This window comes from Bolinopsis microptera, chromosome 4, assembly GCF_026151205.1.
Source record: "Bolinopsis microptera isolate Bmic1 chromosome 4, MBARI_Bmic_1.0, whole genome shotgun sequence".
Taxonomy (NCBI): Eukaryota; Metazoa; Ctenophora; class Tentaculata; order Lobata; family Bolinopsidae; genus Bolinopsis; species Bolinopsis microptera.
Genome location: NC_087075.1, coordinates 13,197,754 through 13,222,732, shown reverse-complemented (window position 1 = coordinate 13,222,732; position 24,979 = coordinate 13,197,754). Strand labels below are relative to the sequence as shown.

Here is a 24,979-nt window from a genome sequence, read left to right as displayed (position 1 = left end):
CATTAGAACATATTTCCGACTAAACTTTTATGCAATAACGGATAAACAATCAGAGGCTAGGTCTATATCTAATAAGAAACAGTATGGCATCAACATTGCTGGGGCGGGCTTATATATTTTCGACACGTGGGCTCATGTGGTAAAAACGTACTGTAGTGCGAAACCTGTTTCCGAGAACTATGCTCGATAAAATCGACCACTTTGGATTGAATGCCCGGAATTTCCATTCCTCATTTTAGGCTTTTAGCGTTCGCGAACACCTTTAATCTCTTAGCAGTCGTCTATAAGAGTAAGTGCGACCCACTTAGATAATAAAAAACCCTTAAAACCTGTTTCCGAGAACTATGCCCGATAAAATCAATAAATCCCGCATTTGTCACATGACATGGTCGTTTTCCTCAAAATAGATGTTGAACTGTGACAGTCACAAAATAGGAAACTTTTGATTGTTATCTTTAATTCATTATCCTTTTATTTAATTAACAGGAATTGTGTTAAAATATATTGCTTTCATCATGTTATCACAGATACATACCTACAGTTACACTTGGCAACTGCCTCAAAGTAAACATCTCTGATGATGAGTTTAATATCCAGTCATATAATATATTATAAAAGTGTTGCCAAAAAAGTGTTAAACAGAGATAATGTCAACATGATATGGTTCAAGGTATCACTGTGTATCTACACTACTTGTTATGGCTGTTAAAAATTGGTTTTTCGGGAATCCCTCCATATTTTAAACGGTTGATATTTTAAACGGTCATGATGTTAACGAGTTAAGTAAGTCTGGTTCCAAGACTAACTTATAGCTTCTTTCAACTGATTTGCTATTAAGTCAAGATCTGATTCTCGGCTCTCCGATCACAGAATGTATTCAGCGTTAGCAAATAAAACTATAACGAATTGTCATATTTCCCCAAACGGAATATAATAATCTGGAATTCCATAGAATAATAACGCCTTCGTTAAAGCGTGCTTGCAAAATTGCGCGTTCTTGAATTTTGATTACATCGCCAAATGCAAAAAAATTAACAGCTGAGCAGAGCAGTTTTCGATCTGATTCTGGATTCCCTGACGGCCAAGTTCAAAGGATATGCACTATACGCTTGCCCGTGCAGTCGAGTGTTTAAAATTGTAGATCCAAGCACGAGGGGGGTTTAGTGTCCTTTGATTTTAGATCAGACGACATGAAGTTTAGTGGTATCTTGAGGATTATATTTGGTATCGTATGGTTTGTTTACTTCCCAACAAACATAATCTCGTGCCACCACATGAACACTAACAGTCAACAGATGGTTAAACGTATTTACAACGTTCACAGTGAAGTTATTCAGTAATCGTGTTTCAAAAACTAGGAGTATAAAACTTTTCATCTGAATTAAAGTCAATTTAGTTATAAAAACAAGTTTTAATCGTACATATATAAGGCTTGTCAACAAGTCTTCCAACAAACAGAGTTAAAATTTAGCGAAATAAACGAGAGAAATACACTCTTCAGATTCGTTCTTCTTTATCAAACTTCCACCAATACTGTGACGATCCGATAAAAACAAACGTCTCAAATCAAAGCTAGTACGTAGGATATAGTGCTGAAACGTAAAGGCCGCGAAACTTTGTAAATTTAATTGAACAAAGCGTCCCCTACTAAATGACACAAAGCCCGATTAGAGAGCCTTGTTTACAATAAGATTCCCAGAGCCGGTTGAAAAGGCTCTGAGCCAGCCATCAAGCCGCCGAAATAAGAGAAGAAGAGAGAAGAAGACATGAAATAGTTAATGGAAGGTATAATAAGCGCAGACAGGTTCTCCAGAGATATAGTTATAAGGGTTCAGTGCAACTGGTAGTGGGAGGAGGAAACGGTATGTGAAGTGTCGTCACTGAGTGCTCGTCAGAAAGTTCGTGAGAAGTTTGCCAAGTACTCTGATATTTGAGTTTATGATTACTGTGTAGATGTTGTGCTAGCCCGTAATCTCTGTCGCGGAAGACTGGCTGCTAAAGTTTCGAAATTATGACAAAATGCCCTATAAAAAGCTCGAACAATTAGAAAATTACGTGGTCACACACATGCTCAGGCCTCAGAGGGATGAAAGCCAAATTAATAACCCTAAAACAGTAAAACCAACTGCTGGTAATATGCCTCATCAAATTATAAAACCCAGTCACTAACATCAGGAATGCTAACTAATAGCGAATCACCGTCGTCAGTAATTTAGTAGAATTTAGATATTTAACCCTCTAATTTGGTACTAATACTACGTAGTGCTAACTGCTGGTTGGCACAAAGTAGCGCATGCTACCACAGTTAACACATCAAAAACAAAACATTTTTCCAAGTTGTTGCGTCGAACGACTGAAATAGCAACTTTTTGTGTGGCTTCCAAAACCTAAACAATTCACTGATTACAGATGATAAGGTCATGTTATCTGATAAACCTAGCACTATAGCAGCTAGCTGCCAATGATTGCAGACCTGCCTTTACGTCTAAGCTGATGCAAAAAAGAAGTATAGTTATAGTTACTGAGGAATTGGATGACGATCTGGTGTACCTGTTAAGAATTCTTGAGAGATCTTTAGACGTTTCGAGACTATAACAATCTTGTAAATCTAACGGAAAGCTGAGACAAACCCCTCAGAAAATGCAATTATACGCACTGCACAGCAGAGCACTGGTGAACAGCACGGCATAAAACGGCAAGTCAACGTAGGTTGTGAAGCTAAAGGGTGAGGGTGTCAGGGTGGACGAGGAGGATACTGTAACTATAATTGGGAACCTAGTTCCTTCTTTTGCAGGATCTGTCTCTGTCCGCTGAAGCTTCAACACCCAGATCAGCTGTTATTTTGGTCAGGGTACAGGATATCCGATATCTTTGTACTTTAAACGAATTTAAAACGAATGACAGGGATAAGGGATGAGAGAGAAGTGACCTGAGTTGGGAGACTGCCTCTACTCATGATCAACTCCTAACTGAACGTCTAGACGCGCTAACAATGAAGTTATCTCATACTTTAACAAGTTAACAGTGTTACTGAGTATGGTCAGTACCAGTTGCAGTACCAGGAGAGTCTATCTAACTGCAAGATAGGCTGTCAGACTCTGTTAGAGTCCATTACACCACGGGAGAAGCTGTGGGGCGCTCTGGTAATGACGCGCACTATATAGTAGTATATGCACTAGTGAAACACGCGTTATTTTACTAAGTTACTACAACGTCGGATATTATGAAGGAGTCGCGTTCTGCGGATACTATGGTGCTCACTGTAGACACATATCAGTAGTCTGAGATTAGTGCTTTAGAAGGTGTGACAAATGCAATAGTCCGTCTGTTCACCGTAACAGGGACTGACACTAACACAATGTCGGGACTCATAATTGACTTTGATGTTGGGAATATGTGAAAAATAAGCTCACCTGGGCCGGTTTTAATGGTAAGTTATTTAACCGGATAATACTATCTAACTGTCGCAATAAATGGTAGAGAGCTACTAAAGTACTACGGTGTACGTTAAAGCCCCCAGACGTTGGTATTTAATATTAGTTATAAAGATGATGAAAGCAATCAGACGATAAATCTAGTATATCTATAATTAAATTCGTATGGAAATAGTTATCCAGAATTATGCAGTATATTTATACTGGTAGATATGCGTGTCGAGAGCGCGTCAAAGTAAGCTCCCGGTGAAATTAAAGCCGTACTAAGTATCCGCCACCAGAATATATACAGCCAGTACCACGAGTACCGTATTTTAGCATTTTGTAAGGTTTGTGTCGCCACGTCACGTCTTAGGAGTGAGTAGGAGACGCATGTCCGAGATCAACACACGTGTTCAACAAGTGAACACATGACCGTATTGTTTAAAAAATCCACGCATTTCTAGTAAGACACAAAGGGCCGTATTTACCAATAAAAACTGAAAGTAAGGGGGTGGTTTGAGGATATCTAGGAAAAGTTGTTCTGCCCGCAATGATATTGCCGGGCTGTACGAGACTTGATATGTGACACTTAAATATGATCCGTTCGTTTTATATCTTAACATCTGTCACGACGTAAAGATCTATAAATACGGATTTGATATATTAATATTATCGTGTTGTCGAAACGCAGCAAATCAGAAGCAGAAAAACCTTTAAATACCGAGCAGCTATTGAGTATTATAAATTAGTTGTCAATGTCAACGCTGTGGTCGTCTAGTCTATTAACTTTAGGATCATAAACTCGGATATCAGACTGGCAATGACAACTGCGTAGTTTAGTGAGCCATTAATTCTAAATGTCGGTAAAAAGAACACCTCCATATTGCTGAGAAGAACTTTAAATTAAGCAGCGATAAAGTTTCTGCACGGTCGGAAGAGTCTAGATTCGCGAAACCTATTTAGCTTAGAATATTATCTGATCGGAACATGTAGTAACTATTTACAGTATCGCATTCCTGCAGGTCAGAATTTCCATATGTATGTCAAGTGTCAACTCAGTAAATTATAGGTACCGAGACAGTAAGAGAGAGGTGCTGTACTGACTTAGTGACTAGTGAAGCAACAACAAGATGTATTGTGACTTTGAGCAATCAGAGGCTCCAGACCCTCCTTGTTGCATCTTATCTTCTACACTTATATAATTTTAAGTCATGGAAAATTTGGAAACTGCTAGAAGCTACCATGAACAGATAACCGTTCAACATAATTCATGCGGCTAATAAACAATTGTCTAATCGTTCAACTTGGTGAAGTAGATTTAGGATTGAGTAATTAAAGATTTGGTCAAAATGATTCCTGGTCCTTTCTACTTAGCACATGAACAATTTACTGATTGCCGACAAAATAATATATTTTATAATATGTATGATATATATGAGTGTATGATAAATATCATCTATAGTTTCGTTTAATGATTTTTCGTTGGATTCGGTAAATTATTTCCGGAAAATATAGAAAAAATTACCCCGACCTGAAGATAAGAACATTTCTCTAAATGATATATCTATATATTGTATTTGTAAATAAATAATAAATATTAATTACTCCTTGTCGTCGGACTAAAAAGAAAACCTGCTGACAGCTAAACATTTGACTATCGTATTTAACATAATTGATAATTAATTCTGAACTGTACTTAATACTTATCAATCGTTTATCTATTAGTAAGTAATTATAACATGCCATCACAATTAGTTAACGACAATAATTATCCACAATTAGCCAACAGATCTAGATGCTATAATGAGGTGATTAATATTCATTTTGACAAATTACTATAATTCTGGGTTTTAATTAGTCAATATTTGTATTATGTGCCAAAAAATGTGGTTCGCCTGATTCCAGAACTAAATAACTATGAGAAATTTAGAAGAATAGAAACTTTCGTGCAAGTACGTCTGACACGAATAAAACTAACTGAAAAGCTAAAAGCCGAAAGCGCCCTGGATGACATTTCGTTCTCCTTTAATTACCGTTAGGCTAGTTTCGATTACTGGAAAGAAGCATTATAAACAGATTTTATGTTTTCATCTTTCTGACATTTTGGCTCATGCTCCAGCTTACTCCCAAATTACGCACATAAGATATCCCTGCAGTATATAATTGAAACTAATTCACGTGTCTCGCGGGAGAAGCTGGACTGAGCAGTTACAATTTTAACATTCTCTACTCGCGGAGGTCTCTTTTATGCCGGGTAGTTATGGACGGAATAAGAAAAATAAGTAAGCTTCTTTTGAGACAACAAAAAACAACGGAGATGAAGATCACATGTAGGGGCCCAATAGTTACTAAGTTGCAACACTGGGACCTGGAAAATCCTTTACAAAATCTATCGTTTTTTCACGCATGAAGCAACCAGCCATATAACCACAACAGATCATATTTCAAAAGACCGACCTCCAGGTCTATAGACTGCTAAATACTGCAGTCAGCTCTGCAGCCAGGAACCTGGGTACTTGGGTAGGTATTACAAAACACACGGTGCATGAGTTACTAGGTTACTAGGTTACTTGGTTACTAGGTCACTAGATTACTAGGTTACTAGGTCACTAGGTCACTAGGTTATAGCTTGACTGCAGCGAGGAACCTGGGTAGGCATCACAAAACACTACACCTAGTCGACACGGTGCATGAAAATCACCAGGGAGGAGGACGTGGAATCAGTACACCCAGAAATATTATCCTAGTAAGTTAGATAGCACCTGCTGTATTTATGGGACTGGTGGAGGTGCCTAATCGACTAAGTATACGTTGGTAGGAGGATTTGATACACGATTTGGTAGTGGTTATATGATATGTGCGGACAGGCAAGGGTGGTGTTATTTTTGAAATACTTTGCATCATCGCGGGAATTGTAGTTTTTTCGTGACGAAGATAACAATTCCGCCATAAAATAATGGTAAAAAATATTCGCTTTGCGAACTGATTTGACCCAAGGGCCAAGCTACTACGGTGAAAATAGTTTTGAAACCCTCCCATACACTTCAATCTAGCTAATTTGATGAATTTCAAGCAATGCAGAAGCTTTTTAATAGTCACGTGTCAGTCTGCAGTTACAATATTCTACCCCTAACGTGTATCTACAGAAGCACAGGTATAGTTAAGTATAGTCCGCTCTAGTTTTTAGTTTTGACAGATATAAATGGTCAAGGACTACTTCACTTCTGGCAACTGTGCTAAATGCGTATTACTATTAAATCATGGTAGTCTGATCCAGTGCAACAGTGAACGTTTAGTTGTTCGTTCTGGAGAATGAAATAGAATTAGGAAGATTTAGAGATAATCTAATTAAGAGACAGTTTCAAAATATCGTAGCCAGTGTCAAACGCTTCATTACATAATCTATGTAGAGATAAGAGAAGCTGTAACAAAAAACTATCTTATTTACTGTAAACAACTTGTATTATAGAGTATAGACTAATCAGCAACAGTAACTGAAGATAGGTGTTCCAATTATTCAATAATTGAAGTTAACGTTATTTTTCCGTGCGGCTGCAGCCAACTTTAAGACTATGCATAAATATTGAAACTATACGAAACAACCGAGAGAAGGACAATATTAATGGTGAACTCTAATTATATTAGTCTATTTAAACGGAGGTATTTTAAGACTGAACTGTCACTAATGATCATTAATAATAATAAACTGTAATTAAATATCATAAATTATTATAAATATTAAATATTATTATAGATATTAAATATTATAATGAACTATTAACACATATCTTCTTATCTTAGTTGCTTATTATTAATATTGAATATTATAATGATTAATGAACTGTTAACACATATCTTAGTTGCTTGATCCATAATGGCAGATATATGGCGTTACGGTAAAATAAACCATTTACTTAGGAATCACTGATTCAATGTTCTGATTCGATCCCTTGTTATCACGACTAAACCGAGAGAGATGATACTGACCGCTTGCCTTAATACATAAATTTTATAAATCGCCTAGCCTTGAAGTGGAGACCCGAGACACTAAATAACCTAATGCTAGTGAAGATAGTACTAGTAAATATACTAAATAACCTAGTGGTTAAACACGAATATTATCTCTGTGAGAGCGGCTAGTCTAACTCTACATCTCTATATGATTATATAGTATTAGACGAGCCACACATATGGTCCCCCAGCAGCTACTGCTACTACCACTACTAATAACGAGTATAATGCCTGATATCAGATCAATAATCTGGTGCTAAATCTATGCCAGACACGCGCTAGTTACTATAGTTACTACTAGTTACTATAGTTACTACTAGTTAGACAGTTCCCTGCTACCCAGATAAAGGAACAATAGAAATTATACCTGCTATTGATAATATACCGTATAGATTGTCTCATGTAGATAATTTCCCCCTTCCTCAATAATCATTGGCTACTCGTTAGGCGCTCTAACGATGTTTCTTTAATGCAACCTCAATTTTTGTTTTGAATATTCATGCGGTTAAACAAATGGAAGTGGGTACATATTTAGAATTAGAATGCAGCTGACGACGAATTTGTTTCCTGCCTTCATTCTTCAAGAGAATGTTCTACTGCAATCATAGTCAATATTATCACAGATGATAGAACTGGCCAATAAAAATTGTGTCGATAGTTAAACTTAAAGCAGTTTGAACGAGTTTCACGTGACCCATAAGTGCCATTTGGCAGTTAGCCGGTCATATACATGTGAGCGAATAAATTTTAAATCTTTAAATCCAATAAATATGGTGATCCTACGAAGATTTCATTAAATTCGCATGTTTAAAATAACGTGAGCTGTCACTGCACTACTCGTACTGCACTACCATATCACCAGTTACATTAAGACAACGTTTCACTTGAATTTAAATCGAGCAATAACCTAGGACATTCGTAATGAAAATATAAAAAATATCGAATTCTTCAAGTGCTTTTAGCGCAAGGCTACCTAGGCTGACTTAAATTTGATTTGAAGATCTTACATATAACTGACCCTAATAATAAAATGTTAGTCTTTTAACCTTATCAAAACTTGACATCAGCCATATAACTATAATATCAGGCTTGTCCGCCGCCGCAGCCGGTCAATTTGACCACGCCGCCGGAACCACCCCCGGCGTACGACGGCATAGCGTGAATTGTGTTAAATCGAATTTTTCCGTATGAATATGATCATCTGAAAGTTTCATTCAAAATTCAATTTCAGATTGAGAAATTAAATAAATAAATAAATCAAATTAAAATCAAATTTTTACACAGCTCAAATTTACTCAAATTGTCGGGAAAAAAGACCACATTTTTGTCTTTTAGGGTCGATCTCACGCCGGTGTACGCCGCCGCCGCCGGTAGGTTTCGAGCCAACACCGCCGCCACGGCGGACAAGCCTGAACTATATAAGCATATGCTGATATACCCATAATGTCATATATAATATACCAACTATAAAACTAACTATGAAACCAACTACTATAAATTATAAAACCTAAGATACTACTCATACCACCCGCTAATAATCCTGATTCCCAAACACCGCCGCTCAGTTTTAATATATTAAGTAATAATTCCCACGGGATCCGAACTCGCTACAACTAGTTAAGTACCGTTGTCAGCCCTGACTGGCGTCTTAACTGAGCTGATTGAATAAGCAATTATAAACATGTAACAAGATGCGATTCCAAGTTTAAGTATCAGAGCAGTTACTCCCCATGCACCCTCATAACCCACTCCCAGCTGTTAACGATGCTATCTAAAATATAACGTATTAGGTACGAAATAATGAAATAGATATAACAACCAAATTAATGATACCAAATTAATGAAGCCCAAAGAGACAGGGAGAGGTTTTTGAAGAGGGGGGGGGGGGTTTCATCATCAGTTTTTTACCGCGAAAGGATGGCGAAACTGAAGGAGTGGCAATAGTTGACCGAAATTAGCGAAAAAACATATTTACCAATTATTGGAATAATTTCGACATTCATCCCGAAAATATCCACGACAATGCCACGACAGTGCCGTCGGGATTCGGATGTATGACCCAACTTTCTACACTTTCATCACTTATAGTTAGGGCAAGAGTTGATTTTTCTGTGAACAAATTCGTAACAAAGGTTTGTCTACAGGAATGTGTTGTCCATAGTCCCAGGAACCACAAAAAAAAACCGTCCAGCTGAAACTTTTGGGCAAAAATTTTTATAGTCATTTTTCTCCAGGAACCCATACGCCCCACCCCTAATATTGGTTATTCGGCTCCCGAAGGTCTTGAAATCTCCATAAGGGGTGCAAAATGACCGCAATGGCCACATTATGTCAGGCGAATGATAGTTTCAGAACGATTGGAGCTTTATTTTTCGAAATAAATGGAATTTTTCGAAATCTTTCTCAATTTTATTGAAATTTCGAAAAAAAATACACCAAATTATTTTTAACGCTTATTTCAAATCTTACCCGGGAAATAACTTCAATTAACAAATATCAAGGTTAACTAACAAACAACAGATTATTGACCAACCCCCAGACAGCTATTTGACGGTACATACTACTCTGGTTGAATGTCTTAAGTTATCCTACAGTGAGACGATGATAATCACATTCGATTTGCCATTGTGGATTAAGGCCATTCGAGTAGTACTGGAAACTGGGATGCCTATTGTGGTCAGGGTTGGGGGCTTCCACACTCTCACGAGTTTTCTTGGCTGCATAGGCTATATAATGGCAGACTCGGGTTTAGAGGAGCTCATCAAACTCGTGTATCCTGGAGACGTCACGCATATATCGGATGGAGGATCTTACTATAAAGCATTGAGAGCCCACTTTCTGATCGACGCCGCTCTTTGTTGTTTCATTATAGAGGAAGAAATTTACGACGATGAACTAGTAGACTTGGAAGTTTACATCAACAAATGTGTGAACGAAAATCTAGGTGTTAACTTTAAGACTAAATCTATTCAGGATCTATCAGAGAAAATAACTCTGCTTCTAAAGAACCTGTTTTCCAACAGTAGAACAGCAGCTCTATGGGTTACTTACCACAACATGATAACACTAGTAAAGGACTTCATAAGAACAGATAGGTTGCACGACTACAATATGCGTTTATCAGCAGTAGCTTTGATGCTGCCCTACTTCGCAGCAGCTGAGAGGGGACAGTATGCAAAAGCTTTAAGACTGTATTTGGAGCAGGATGCTATTTTTAAAGTCAAGTATGGGGCGCTTTTAAAGACCTTTAAAGTAACTGGGCTTCACACGGTTTGTTACAACGACCACGAGTGGGCCGGGGTGTGGACTGACCTCTCCATAGAGCAGAGTCTTATGAGGGCAGCTAAATCTAGTGGTGGATTAACAAGTGGAAGGATGCGTAATCGTGAGTCCGCTCACAAGTTATGGGTGGCCACCCTGAATCAGATGGCTTTAATAAATCAGTCTTTTGGAGATTCATTAGCTAATTCATCGAAGCGAGGAGTACCAACTAAAGCTGCCATCCACTCAGATCTTACCAAGTCATCAATCAAGAAAAACTGTGATGTATGTGGAAAATTATTAACTTGGTTTAAAGTTACTGTCGACTTTACAGAATCCGAAGATTCGACTGGTCTTATATCACAGCCTGGGAACGATGAGGTGAATCCCGAGGAATGTTTGGCCGTTGGGGCTGTTCTTTAACGTGAGCTAGATGGGTTGACATTCATCGATAAGATAAGTATCAAAGGTAAAGCAAAGAACTTGACACAACTAAGAAAGCAGGTTAAAGTGAATAATAAAAGCGTTGCAGTCGATCCGTTGAAGTGTTTTAACCGTCTAGACTTGGTTGCTGATAGAGAGACTTCAATAGAGGAATGCCTAACATACGAGTTAACTCTGGTGCCGATGAGCTTATTTGATCAATATCAGATGATGAGGAAATCTAATAAGGTTGCTCTTGGTATAAACTAATCTACACTTAAATCTTGCAGCTTCACGATCCCACTAGTCATTGATGGAGGTTGGCTAATTCACCAACTAAGCTCATTTAAAGGGTGTGACAATTATGGTGAGGTAGCAATGGAGTACTTGAAGCTTATCCCTAAAAATCGGGAAGTTACTGTGATTTTTGATGGATATGAGCCTTCTACTAAAGATCAAGAGCACAAGAGGAGAGTAAAAGCGTTCTGTGCTAATATTGCTGTAAAGAAATCCACCTTTTGTACTGTCACCAAAACAACATTTCTGAGCAACAACAATAACCAAAAAAAAGTGATCGACCTTATCTCAAGCATTTTTACTGTAAATGGTATTGAAGTGATCAGAGCTTGTAACAATGCTGATACTTTAATTGCAAAGAAAACATTGGAAATGTCATTCCTTGGCGATGTTGAATTGAAGGCAGAGGATACCGATATAGTTCAAGTCTATTAGTACATCATTTCAACAGTGACCATCACAATGATATTTATCTAACAACGAAGAAGGGTACATATTCAATCAAAGAAATATCAAGTCATCTAGATCATAAAGAAAAGGAGATACTTCTTCTAATTCATAGTATTTCAGGTTGTGATAGCGTCAGTGGAGTGTTTGGTTTTAGCAAGGTTAAAGTGCTAAAGAAAGCTCTCACCTTTGATGAGCAAGGTCAGTTGGCAACATTACTTTCGGTGAGAGAATCAAAAGAAAAAATTATTGAGGCAGGCCTCTGTTTCTTGCAGTACATTTATGGTGACAAGAAAAAGACTCTTTCTGCTTTGAGATTCCTAGCATACAATAGGATGGTAGCGAAAAAGAGTCTCAATCCGAATAGGCTACCTCCAACAATAGCTTCAGCAACGGAGCACATCCTTAGAGCTTACTTACAGTACCATAACTGGGTCATGCTTAACGCTGACAGTCTGAATCCCCTTGACTACGGCTGGAAATTGGCTCCTGGTGGCACTTACGATCCAGTTGCAACAAAAGCTATAATTGCTCCAGAGTCTATTTTGAACCTTACATGTTGTAACTGTTCTGTCGATGTGGAACAGGCCTGTTTGACTTTCAGATGTTCATGTAGGAAATATGGCTTCAATTGTTTGCCAGCTTGTGGACGATGCCATGGTATTATGAACTGCACAAACATTAGACATGTCCATGATGAACCTGAAGAACAAGCGAATTTTGATTAATATTAACTGTGTATTAATAATTGTCATGGTATTTACTGAGAATACACATTTTAGATTAACTGTATTTGTTAATTGTAGATGAGTTTTTAAATAGATTTGAAATAAGCGTTAAAAATAATTTGGTGTATTTTTTTTCGAAATTTCAATAAAATTGAGAAAAATTTCGAAAATCCATTTATTTCGAAAAATAAAGCTCCAATCGTTCTGAAACTATCATTCGCCTGCCATAATGTGGCCATCGCGGTCATTTTGCACCCCCTATGGAGATCTCAAGACCTTCGGGAGCCGAATAAATAATATTAGGGGTGGGGCAAATGGGTTCCTGGAGAAAAATTACTATAAACATTTTTGCCCAAAAGTTTCAGCTGGACGGTTTTTTTTGGTGGTTCCTGGGACTATGGACAACACATTCCTGTAGACAAACCTTTGTTACGAATTTGTTCACAGATTGACCCATAAACAGCAATTCTTGCCCTAACTATTACTTCAAAAAGGTCAAAAAGTCGAAATTACGAAGACCCCCAGACGGCAGACCCACAGATTCTGAACTGCACTGCAATCAGAGCAGGTTACAATGCTTTAAACGGTGGTTACAGTGTAGTGACTGGTGTCACGTGACTTTTAAACGTGTCACGTGGTGGCATAGGCAACTCAGTTTCTCTCATTCCCAAAGCAATGTTCTAGAATGTTGATTAATGAAGAACATGCTTTAAAATTATATTGCATCGCGTTGTACACAATCTTATGAGTAAACAATGCCCACAATTTTATACCTCTCTTACGGTAACACTTATGAGGTACGCGTATGATCATCGTCTTTATACTTTTATAGCCTTAAAGACTCAAGTTTAAGTAAAATTAAGATTAAATTGTTACAAGATATTGGGGATTCTGAAGGACTTCAAAAATTAAAATAGCATCTAGAACAATGCTTTTAACTGTATCTTTATCAGTTTATACAGTTACAAGTTGTTTAACCATTGAGTCTACACATTCACTCACAATTAGCCAATAGAAAATTACTGTTGTTTTGACTCCAGGCACAAAACTGAGAAAATATTTTTAATTTTAAATATTAGTTCGGAAGACTAATCTGTGTACCAATTATGCAGTTATTTTTAGCTATTATAAATATTATCGTTTGAAACCATTAACCTGAAAATTGGAGCAAAAAAATTATAATTTCAACCAAGTGCATTCCTTTATTGAATTGAAATGAGACCGTCGGGGAGAGCTATGAAGAACAGTGAAAACAGTATTCAATGGAACTGGAGAACTGGGAGATACCAGTGATGAATGATAAATCCAAATTGTTTAACTTTTGACCTGAATTTTGGTTCTTATCAAATTAAATGAACAATTACAAACGCCCAGACAAAAGCTCAGACAAAAGGTTGGGTCAGACAAAATCTTCTAAAATGTACTAATTTGCTCCTTTAGTAATTTACTTCAGATCTCATTTTTAATTCTTATTACAAAGGTTACCCATGTAGACATCATTGTAGTTGAACATCAGCAATGATTCCCTCTCTTACGATTATGATTCCCTCAAATTATGATTCCCTCATTTCGCATAGTCCTTGGCTTCAGTAAATGACCGGGGGTAGGATTTGGCCGGGGCCGGGGCCGGGAATGTCCAAATTTTGCCGGGGCCGGGAATTGGCCGTTCTGGAATTTGGCCGGGGCCGTGAATTTAATAAATCCACGGCCAAGTTAGAACTTTTCAGGACTTAGGATCTGAACTTATTTTTACATGACAATATAATGTTGAAAATCCATTTTTTGAAAATCCATTTTAAGATTTATATGAAAGTTTTAGGCCGATTTCGATCAAAAATTCCCGGCCAATTCCCGGCAAAAATTGAAAATCGGCCGGGGCCGGGAAGAAATAGCTCCCCCGGTGCCGGGATTTCACGGCGCCGGGAATCCCGGTCGATTACTGCTTGGCTTGAAGCCAACAGCTAATGTAACTGGAACTGGCACTATTATAGCAACGTGACTAAACACTAAACAGAGTCTATTACAATGTACCAAAGGTTACCTCATTTATTCGTCCTCTTGACTTAAATCTCCTCGAATAGAATTACTATAATCGTGTCAAATTATTTTTGATCCCCTGTCCTTTCACCCGAGAATCCATTAACATATATCCATAAATACACTGTTGAACTCAGTGAAATTAAAAGCTTTCACGTTCTCTCAAGCATATGAGTCAACTCCGGTAAGCTTCTCAGCAGCACCTGTCGCCACAACAGTAATTTATCTAATGTAATTAAAACATTAATCACGCTCGATCCTTTACCAGCGCGTCTGGTAACCATGGTAGCGCGTGGTGGTTCTCTCTTCAGACAGTAAAAAAACCCACTGCAAATGGAATTGAAGAATTAGCCCTCTGCTGTGGCCACAGCAACTGGGATGTTAATCCTGTTTAGATAGGGTAATTACCACCCCATACCGGGTAATTAGTCACTAATTAGAGTAATTACTACCCTGGCAGAGTAATTACCACTCCTGAAGAGGGTTTTAAGTAGACATATGTTCTTTTTATGGGTAGAGACTAGAGGGGTAGGTTCAAAGAGGTGGATCTAACCTGTCGGTTATAATGCTTTAATATAAACGATGGAGCAGTTATTGCATGGCATAGAATTATTTACTGAGTTCTAGTTAGCACATGATGATTTCTAGTCTAATAATGCAGAGTAGAAGTATTAGAGGAGGGTAGTATTATAATAGGCCTGCTATATAATAGGGGCACCTGAATCTAAGACATTATGGTCGATATTGTATATTATATAATGGATAATAAGCAGTAAAATAGGGATATCAGGATATACCTATCTTTAACACTTTAACAGTAAATTTACCGGACGGTTAATGTTAAACTGATTTAAATCTTATTTATAGTCCTGGTTTGTAAAATAATGACGACAGAAACACATTTCAATAAAAACTGTAAACACTATTTTACTATCATGGAAATTAAATTAAAAAACATGAGTCGCTTAATATAATAAATTTACGTTTTAAAATACGTTAGCAATAAGTGTGAAGTAGAAAATCAAATGCTGCTAGAATCAACTCCTAAAAGTTACGAATATAAAAGATTTAGTTCATCACTGCAGTAAATCGTGGTTGACTCAACAAATGGTTGACAATCGCGTGACGTAATTTTAAAAAAATGTATTCTACCACGTGACGTAATTTAAAGACCATGTATTTAACCACACAAATTGAGCATCTCGTATAAGTTATAAATCTAACAGAGCACATGGGGCAGGATTACACTAGTTGACTATCTGAAAATAAAATAAAAAACATGGTTCGCCCAGTATGATCAATCTATGTTTGGAAACACCGTAGCGATGAATGGAAGATTAAATGATGACGTAACTTAAACTTAAAGCACATGTATTTAACCCCACAAACTGAACTTGTCGAGTGAGGTATATCTAACAGCACGCTGGGCTAGGATTATTGGAGGATGGACTGTAAATTTGGTAAGTTTGTACTGTGGGTGGCTGTGATAGTGGTGTAGATTACGTGGGGTGTTATGTGTATTTGTATTATAATCTATATCATGCTGTACTGATCATGTTCTATGTGATATTGCTGGATATGTTAAGAGGGTGTTTATCAAGAAATAAGATATTCTTGAGTTTATTTTACAAGATATAACTAGTAGTGCCTGCAAAATGAATTAACTGAAAATGCATATGAAATAAGATTGATTCCGATATTTGTGCATGTCAATCGAGGAGATTGAAAATATATATTGCTGAAGCGGCACTGCGAATTAAATTTCTAATTTTTCGAATAATGAGTTTTACAAAATAATTAATTGAAAATATAACAAAGAAGGTATCATTAAATACATTATATGTTATGAACTGTAAATAATGACATGTAATTTTTTAACTTTATTCAAGATTATCAACAACTATTAACTTATCGCTAACTATAAATAGTTATATATAATAATATATTTTAATGACTAATTACTCCATAGTGGGCAAGGGCGTTACCAATAGATTAATACCGTAGGTTATATAAGTTATATTATATAACCATAACAATATAACGCTGTACGCAACATTCAATAGGAGTAAAAGTATAAACTGTAAGAGAGTCCCAACTCTTTAATATTACAAACTCTTTAATATTACATATTATAATGGTTTGGGGATTGTCATAACTCTGTAAAAGTATAAACTGTAAGAGAGTCCCAACTCTTTGATATTACAAACTCTTTAATATTACATATTATAATGGTTTGGGGATTGTCATAACTCATACCATTACCTCCGTCTGAAATCTCGCTAAAAAAAAGGACCGTATTATTTAATGACGTTGACAAATCAATTTTCAAAGCGATATTGCTTTATTAAAATGTGTGGGGATCAGCTAGAGCCAAGAAAATAATACATATTTTAAGGGGTTTAAGTAAATTAATCACTACGAGGAATTAGGTGCTGTCAGCTGCTACGATCGTAGGAAGGACCTTTAAGTTAAGTCTATAAGAAGCGCACAGAACTGACAACTATATAATTATCAAGTTAATGTAACTGTTGCCGCGGGAGCGGGGAATTTAGGCTGTTCCACTAAAAATGCAAAACTAAAGTACCGAATTCATCACCAGTATTATAAAGTTATAATTCATCACCTTATTTTTGTACCAGCTGTGATTAGTTTGTGACGACACGACGGACACGCGTACCACCTGCTCCTTAATGATATTTAATATTACAGGATATCGTACTTGTAGGAGTCCTTGTCCAATGACTACATTAAAGAGATAATATTTTATTATTACTAACGCTAATTTTATCATTTTCTAAATTTCTCCTAGTGACGAACGAGGCCACTTTCCCGACTCAGTAACTTGTAATTATTAGCGTTAATTGTTAATATTTAGTCTCGCGATCATGCACTATTCTTGATAAGATTTTCAATCATTAACTCGGTCGGGATCTGATTATAATGGCATCTGCAATGTTGGCGAACAAAATCGAAATTAAACTTCAGTCGTTTCCCAAGTAGTTATTTAAATACTATAATATGTGTTATGACCAGAGGACTTCCATGTCCTCAAAGAAACCATCAAACCATTGGTAGAAAAAACCTTATAACCTTGTTGCCTGCACAAGAGCTATAATTCTAACTGCACATCCACATTTTTTGTGGACAAACTGATATGAATCTTATCTGCACAAAATGTTATGCTGTCTATAACACTACACTTTTTTGCGTGTCATCAAAGAAACCATGTAAACTGAAACCATAAAACTGCTGTGAAGTTGAAAGATGTGAAAGTGAAATGGTTTCTTTGTCTCAACCCTCACACCATCCTTCTCTCCTCTTCTTCTTTGTATCTTAACTAATACCCACACAATAGATCTCAAACCACGTGACCACTGATTAAGTGATTACAATTGGAGATTGTGATTGGTTGATATCAGATCATGTGACACTAATCTTGGTATCTCATTGGCACTGAATCAATCTCCTCCAGTATCCTACATTCTTCTGCCCACTTAGCAGTATAAGTTGTCAAGACCAGGTGTTATAATCCAAGAATCAGTCCGATTTAACCGCCTCTCAAATCACCATCCTCCTTCAGAGACTTGATCACACTAATCAGGTAACTTTGTCTCTTATATATATATATATCTTTCGTATATAGTTTGGGAGTCCTGGCGTGCAGCTAGCAGGAGTTGCATTCTGTGGGCATTGTGATAAGACCTCCCTCTTAAAGTAGGAGGCCAGAAACCGTTGACCAGAACAGAGAGAGAGAGAGAGAGATCAGGTAACAGTCGGAACTCTGTAATAGTTTTCAGGTGCTGTGTTACTTTACCAGAGTAGTTATTGTTCGGACCACCCACCGTGGAGTTTCATGTTGTAGGTATCTCTGTGAATTGTAACTATTGTTTTCAACTATAGCGAACTTATCGAAGCCTTTCATAGCAGCTGGCGTAATATGAAATAGATCTAAAATGTTTGCAAAAGTCAAGACACCGAGTCCTAAAAACCCTCGCTCCCCTCCCCCCGCGCCCTACCCCGCGTCCCCCCCACCTCCCTCGTATGATTTAAATAATGTTCCTCAAATGCTCACACAATATCTCTCGAACTCGCAACCTCTCCAAATGCTTGCGGAGTACCTCCCTTGGAACACTTAAAAGAGGTTAATTATTCTAGATTTAGTCGCAATCCAATCACGCAAGCCTCCTAATCAGATTGTCAGGGTGAAACAGCTGGGATATCTCTTGAGTATTATAGTAGATAACTTCTGGAGAAACATTACACACGTGTGGCGTGTGCAGCTCTTACACTGTGTTGCACTCCATTATAAGATTGGTGTTTACAACTGCGGTGTTGTGGGGATGCAATCAGCTACTTGTTTAGACTGGGAGTAAAGGCATATTATAGGTACAATGCTGCTAGATGGCTATTAGCCGGTTGTTAGATGGCTATTAGCCGGCTGTTAGATGGCTATTAGCCGGCTGTTAGATGGCTATTAGCCGGCTGCTAGATGGCTATTAGCCGGCTGTTAGATGGCTATTAGCCGGCTGCTAGATGGCTATTAGCCGGCTGTTAGATGGCTATTAGCCGGCTGTTAGATGGCTATTAGCCGGCTGTTAGATGGCTATTAGCCGATCAATAGCCCTCTAACAGCCGGTTGGTATTTTGCCTATTAACCGGTAAAATTAATCAGCTCTGCAGTACTGTGGTCAGTGTGGTGGTACGTGGTGTGTAAACCTAGTTCAGTTATCGATAAATTTTTTGGCCTGATTAAATAATTTTACAGCAGATATACTTAGGTTTTAACGTGGATTTTAACGCGGATTAGATATTCTAGCGGCGACGGATCCGTTTATTTGCAAAAGAGAGTGGCTCAGCTTAGAGAAATAGTTGTATAAGTACAAGATGTGTGGTTCAGTCTAAATATCTTAAATTACTAGACAAGTCGTATGATCTATAAATAACAAATTGCGTAAATTTTAAGTTGGAGTACGCCTGATAAACATGGATGAGTTGTGTGCGATTAGATTTATTAGATTGATCTCTTATTATATAACATGCAGGTATCGACACCACGAGACAAGACTTCACGGACAATATGTCTAGTCGAGGTCTTTATCGCCGTATAAGTAGGATATCTCCTTATGTGTAGCTCGAATATACTTTCAACACTTATACTATATGACAAATAATTTGAGATAATGAATACGATGTTGTAACATTGAGACGTTGAGTAGGTTCCTTTTCTGATAAGAGTATTTTTCCTTGTCGCATCAAACGGGATCAATACAAATTTACACAAGAATACATTGCATCCATGCGACTCATAAACAATATTCCGATCCGGATTTTACATAGTTCGAATAGGTGGTCGGATCCAAGATTCATATAAGCGTAAATATTAAAGTAGCACTAGTGAGTACTGAGTACTAACCAACATTTTACATTAGTGAGTACTGACCAACATTAGTGAGTACTGACCAACATTAGTGAGTACTGACCAACATTAGTGAGTACTGACCAACATTAGTGAGTACTGACCAACATTAGTGAGTACTGACCAACATTAGTGAGTACTGACCAACATTAGTGAGTACTGACCAACATTAGTGAGTACTGACCAACATTAGTGAGTACTGACCAACATTAGTGAGTACTGACCAACATTAGTGAGTACTGACCAACATTAGTGAGTACTGACCAACATTAGTGAGTACTGACCAACATTAGTGAGTACTGACCAACATTAGTGAGTACTGACCAACATTAGTGAGTACTGACCAACATTAACAACTTCTGGTAAATTAAATCAAATCGGATTTGAGAGCAAAAAATGTGTCTAGAATTAAGTCGTCACCCAACTTGAGAGACAAGTTTAAGATTAAGAATATTTTGAGCATCTCAGATATTAGGAATCTGCCCTTACGAATAAGAAGTAAGATACATGAATAAAGTAGTTATCGTGAGCTCTAATCACTAATGAACAGGAAAAGCATTCTTAAGCAAATTCAACGAACAAATACAATAAGAACATATTTAAAATAATTAAAATACCCGACCGCAACGTTAGTCAGGAATTAATATTGTCTAATATTCGGATATTCTAAAATAGTCTAATATTGGAAATATTCAATAGTCATGAATTAATATTTTCTGTATTTCAGAACAGTGTATCACTATCAGTAGGCACTAACAGTGGCACTATCAGTAGGCACTAACAGTGGCACTATCAGTAGGCACTATCAGTAGGCACTAACAGTGGCACTATCAGTAGGCACTAACAGTGGCACTAACAGTGGCACTATCAGTAGGCACTAACAGTGGCACTATCAGTAGGCACTAACAGTGGCACTAACAGTGGCACTATCAGTAGGCACTATCAGTAGGCACTAACAGTGGCACTATCAGTAGGCACTATCAGTAGGCACTATCAGTAGGCACTATCAGTATGCACTATCAGTAGGCACTAACTATCAGTAGGCACTAACAGTGGCACTATCAGTAGGCACTAACTATCAGTAGGCACTAACAGTGGCACTATCAGTAGGCACTAACTATCAGTACACACTAACAGTGGCACTATCAGTAGGCACTAACTATCAGTAGGCACTAACAGTGGCACTATCAGTAGGCACTAACAGTGGCACTATCAGTAGGCACTAACTATCAGTAGGCACTAACAGTGGCACTATCAGTAGGCACTAACTATCAGTAGGCACTAACAGTGGCACTATCAGTAGGCACTAACTATCAGTAGGCACTAACAGTGGCACTATCAGTAGGCACTATCAGTAGGCACTAACTATCAGTAGGCACTATCAGTAGGCACTAACAGTGGCACTATCAGTAGGCACTAACTATCAGTAGGCACTAACAGTGGCACTATCAGTAGGCACTATCAGTAGGCACTAACAGTGGCACTATCAGTAGGCACTATCAGTAGGCACTAACAGTGGCACTATCAGTAGGTACTATCAGTAGGCACTAACAGTGGCACTATCAGTAGGCACTAACTATCAGTAGGCACTAACAGTGGCACTATCAGTAGGCACTAACTATCAGTAGGCACTAACAGTGGCACTATCAGTAGGCACTATCAGTAGGCACTAACAGTGGCACTATCAGTAGGCACTAACTATCAGTAGGCACTATCAGTAGGCACTATCAGTAGGCACTAACAGTGGCACTATCAGTAGGCACTAACTATCAGTAGGCATTAACTATCAGTAGGCACTAACAGTGGCACTATCAGTAGGCACTATCAGTAGGCACTAACTATCAGTAGGCACTATCAGTAGGCACTAACAGTGGCACTATCAGTAGGCACTAAGATATTTGGGAATTAACATTTCCTTTATTTCAGCCGCTAATCAGTAGACTGAACGTCGGGGAGGGAACATTTCAAGACGTCCCTATTCAGCCCACATTCCTGCAAGTCTGTGTGCTGGGGGCCGGGGACAGCTTCGTGAGTTTATCTTTACTTATAGCTATTAATTTAATTATTTTATTTATAATGTAATAATTAAATTAATCATATAGCTATACTTCTAGCTACTTAGTACTTATAGCTATACTTCAAGTACTTAGTACTTACTACTTATAGACAACTGAACCCAATTTAGACATTTAGATTAACCCTAACTCTAGCCCTAACCCTAACCCTTACTCTAACCCTAACCCTAATTCTAACCCCAACCATAACTATAACCCTAACCAATTAAGCTGATTGGTTAGTGGGAACTAGGTTCAATTGGGTTCAGTTGTCGGTCACTTTACTTAAAGCTATACTTCTAGCAGCTAGCTACTTAGTACTTACTACTTATAGCAAAATTTGTTACAGTTTTTTAAAACTTTTAGCTACTTGAATCTATACATATATGTAATAATAATATTTTACATTTGTTATTATTTTACAAGAATGAACAAATATTTTATAATTTGCAACATTACTTTACCCAGCCTGATAACCATACAACAGTCGAATCAAAACGGTAAATAAAACTATAATACAAAACGGTAAATTAGATAATATATTTAGTAAATAATTTATTTTGTATTTCTCAGGGATTATCCACTCTGGTGTACTCTGAAGAAATCTCCTGCGGGATAGTATCTTTGGGGGCAGAGTGTATCGAGATATCAAAAGAGTTCTTCCTCAAAAATGCGACAGAAAATTATCTTCGAAAGCTCAAAGCCACGGTTAGTTCAGATATAATGCAGTTATAGAAGTGAGCCACAATTCTAAAAAAGGTTTAATAACTGTTAAAGTCAAGAAGCATTTAGTATTTAGCTTAGTGTCACTGTGACCTTGGTTTCAGTCAATGAGCGCAGCAGGAACTGAAATATCGTCTAACTCCTGAATTTGTGTTTCTATCTTTGAATCTTCTACTCAAACAGTTACTAAGTATTTACTAATTATTTACTTAGTATTTACTATCTATTTACTAAGTTACTAGATAACAAATCTCCAATTATTTAACAATCTGTATTTCAGATCAGACCCTTCCCCTCCGAAGATAAACTCCAACAAGACATTCAGGATCAGAAGCTCTGGAATAATTACAAAAACACTGTAGTTGCTTCTGTTTTGGATCCCAGCAGCATATGATCATTACAACAGACTTTTTATTTTCTCATCCAACTTATTTATTTCTATGAAATTGGAAATGGGGCTCTCAGAAAGAGAAAGAAAGAGAGACGCTGATCAGAGACTGAGTTTTGTAACCTTGCTACTGCAGTGTGCAGACTATGTTATCTCTCAGGGGCCGTGTGGATCAAGTCTTGGAGGATTATTTTATGCGATTAGATTTCTAAATAAGTTATAGTTGAAATAACATAGCTAGTAGGGAGCGTAGGAAAATAATTAGATTTTCCTTTTTCATAACGAAGATAATATGTTAATCCCTTCGATCATATTAGTACTTCTATTTTTATCTTTTGGCGGCGGTATATTTATTTCGAATTGTAAGTTTTTTGTATATCAACACTGTGAGTTAATGTGTGTGTTTTACATGATGTAAGATTTTAATGGAATAGTATATATATTTAATGTATAAATACATTATATTCGAGCAGCTAATGAGCTGGATGAACTGACTCAACGTCAGAAAGAAAGCGAAACTTATTTAACGTCAGAAAGAAAGCGAAACTTATTTATTGTAGAACTTCAATTTCAGCCGCCTTTTTTAAAACTAAGTAATTTTACAGTGAACACTCATTCTTTGAGTTTGAGAGTTTGAGGGGTCCTTTGTTGCACTACACTGAATAATCGAAAGCAGAATTGTAAAAACTGTCAACCCTAATTGGGCTGATACAATTTTCATTCCGAAACCGCGTAAAATCAGGGTTCCTTTGTATTCAAGTATTAACTTTTACTTTATTGTACATACTACATTCTACTTTCTACAATCAGTTCATAGTATTTCAGTAATAGAACATAAACTCTATTTTATGCACCTGTTTGATTGTCTCCCGGATATAGCATATGCTTATAAAATCAATCAGATGTCAGGGGCCACTACTTAAGACGTTCGGCATATAATAGGGAGGGGTGGTTTAGGAATTTCGGACAGGGGTATTGGTGGTTAACAAAAATTCGGACATAAAATTCGGTGAACAAAATAAAGTAAAAACTGCATTTTTAAAGGAATTTAATTTGTATTATTACGAATTTTATTTTGTATTATTATTAAAAGTTGTTGAAAATCCGGACGTCTGAAAATCCGAGATATTGCAGCGGACGGCCTAAGTAGATGGCCCCTAACACAGAGCGGCCAGATATTTCATCGTAGATCGAACTGTTATACTTTTAGAACGCTACACGGTACACGGTATACATGTCCCTCGTGCCAAAAAGTATATGAGACATAAAACATGTGTCAACGTTGTTGCTGTTAAGATGTTATACAGTCTGACTGACATGAATATTTTTGCCTTCATGTTGATGTAGTAATTTGATTTCGACCGAAGAAATTTTCAATCAAAACTATAAATGGCCGTTTATAGTTTTTATTGAAAATGTCAATCCCTGCATGGATGATATTAAATTTGTCTGGCTACTTGACCACGTTACGGACGAAAAGTCCACCTATCTGCTGAAGGAGGCTCTTACTAATTCGCTCGCCCAAAAATTTCACGTGACTTTGGTTTTTATGGTTTTGCAGAATGCAGCCGTACACAACGGTTTTACATAAACCCTTATCCTAACCATAACCTCGAAGCTAATCATAATATAACCCTTACCCTAACCCGAGCCCTAAACAATCGAATTCGTATTTTACTTGACCATTGTTAATGGTCTGGCCCGGCGCGCGCTACTTCGTAGCACTTGCCGTCGGGCCATTTCGAGAAGAAAGCGGCGCGCGCTACAGGCTACTTCGA

At 37.4% G+C, this 24,979-nt stretch overlaps 1 protein-coding gene across 5 annotated transcripts in view; it reads left to right on the top strand.

Annotated features, from left to right (window-relative positions):
* LOC134813937 (cyclic nucleotide-binding domain-containing protein 2-like) overlaps positions 1–24,050 on the top strand; it is a 99,199-nt gene extending 75,149 nt beyond the window's left edge. For all 5 annotated transcript variants that reach the window (XM_063821881.1, XM_063821880.1, XM_063821877.1 and 2 more), the window contains 3 exons: positions 21,963–22,064; positions 22,664–22,798; positions 23,094–24,050. In XM_063821881.1, the coding sequence (XP_063677951.1) occupies positions 21,963–22,064; positions 22,664–22,798; positions 23,094–23,207 (351 nt within the window). In that variant the 3' untranslated portion in view covers positions 23,208–24,050. The remainder of the gene's footprint in view (positions 1–21,962; positions 22,065–22,663; positions 22,799–23,093) is intronic.
* The last annotated feature ends 929 nt before the right edge of the window (positions 24,051–24,979 follow it).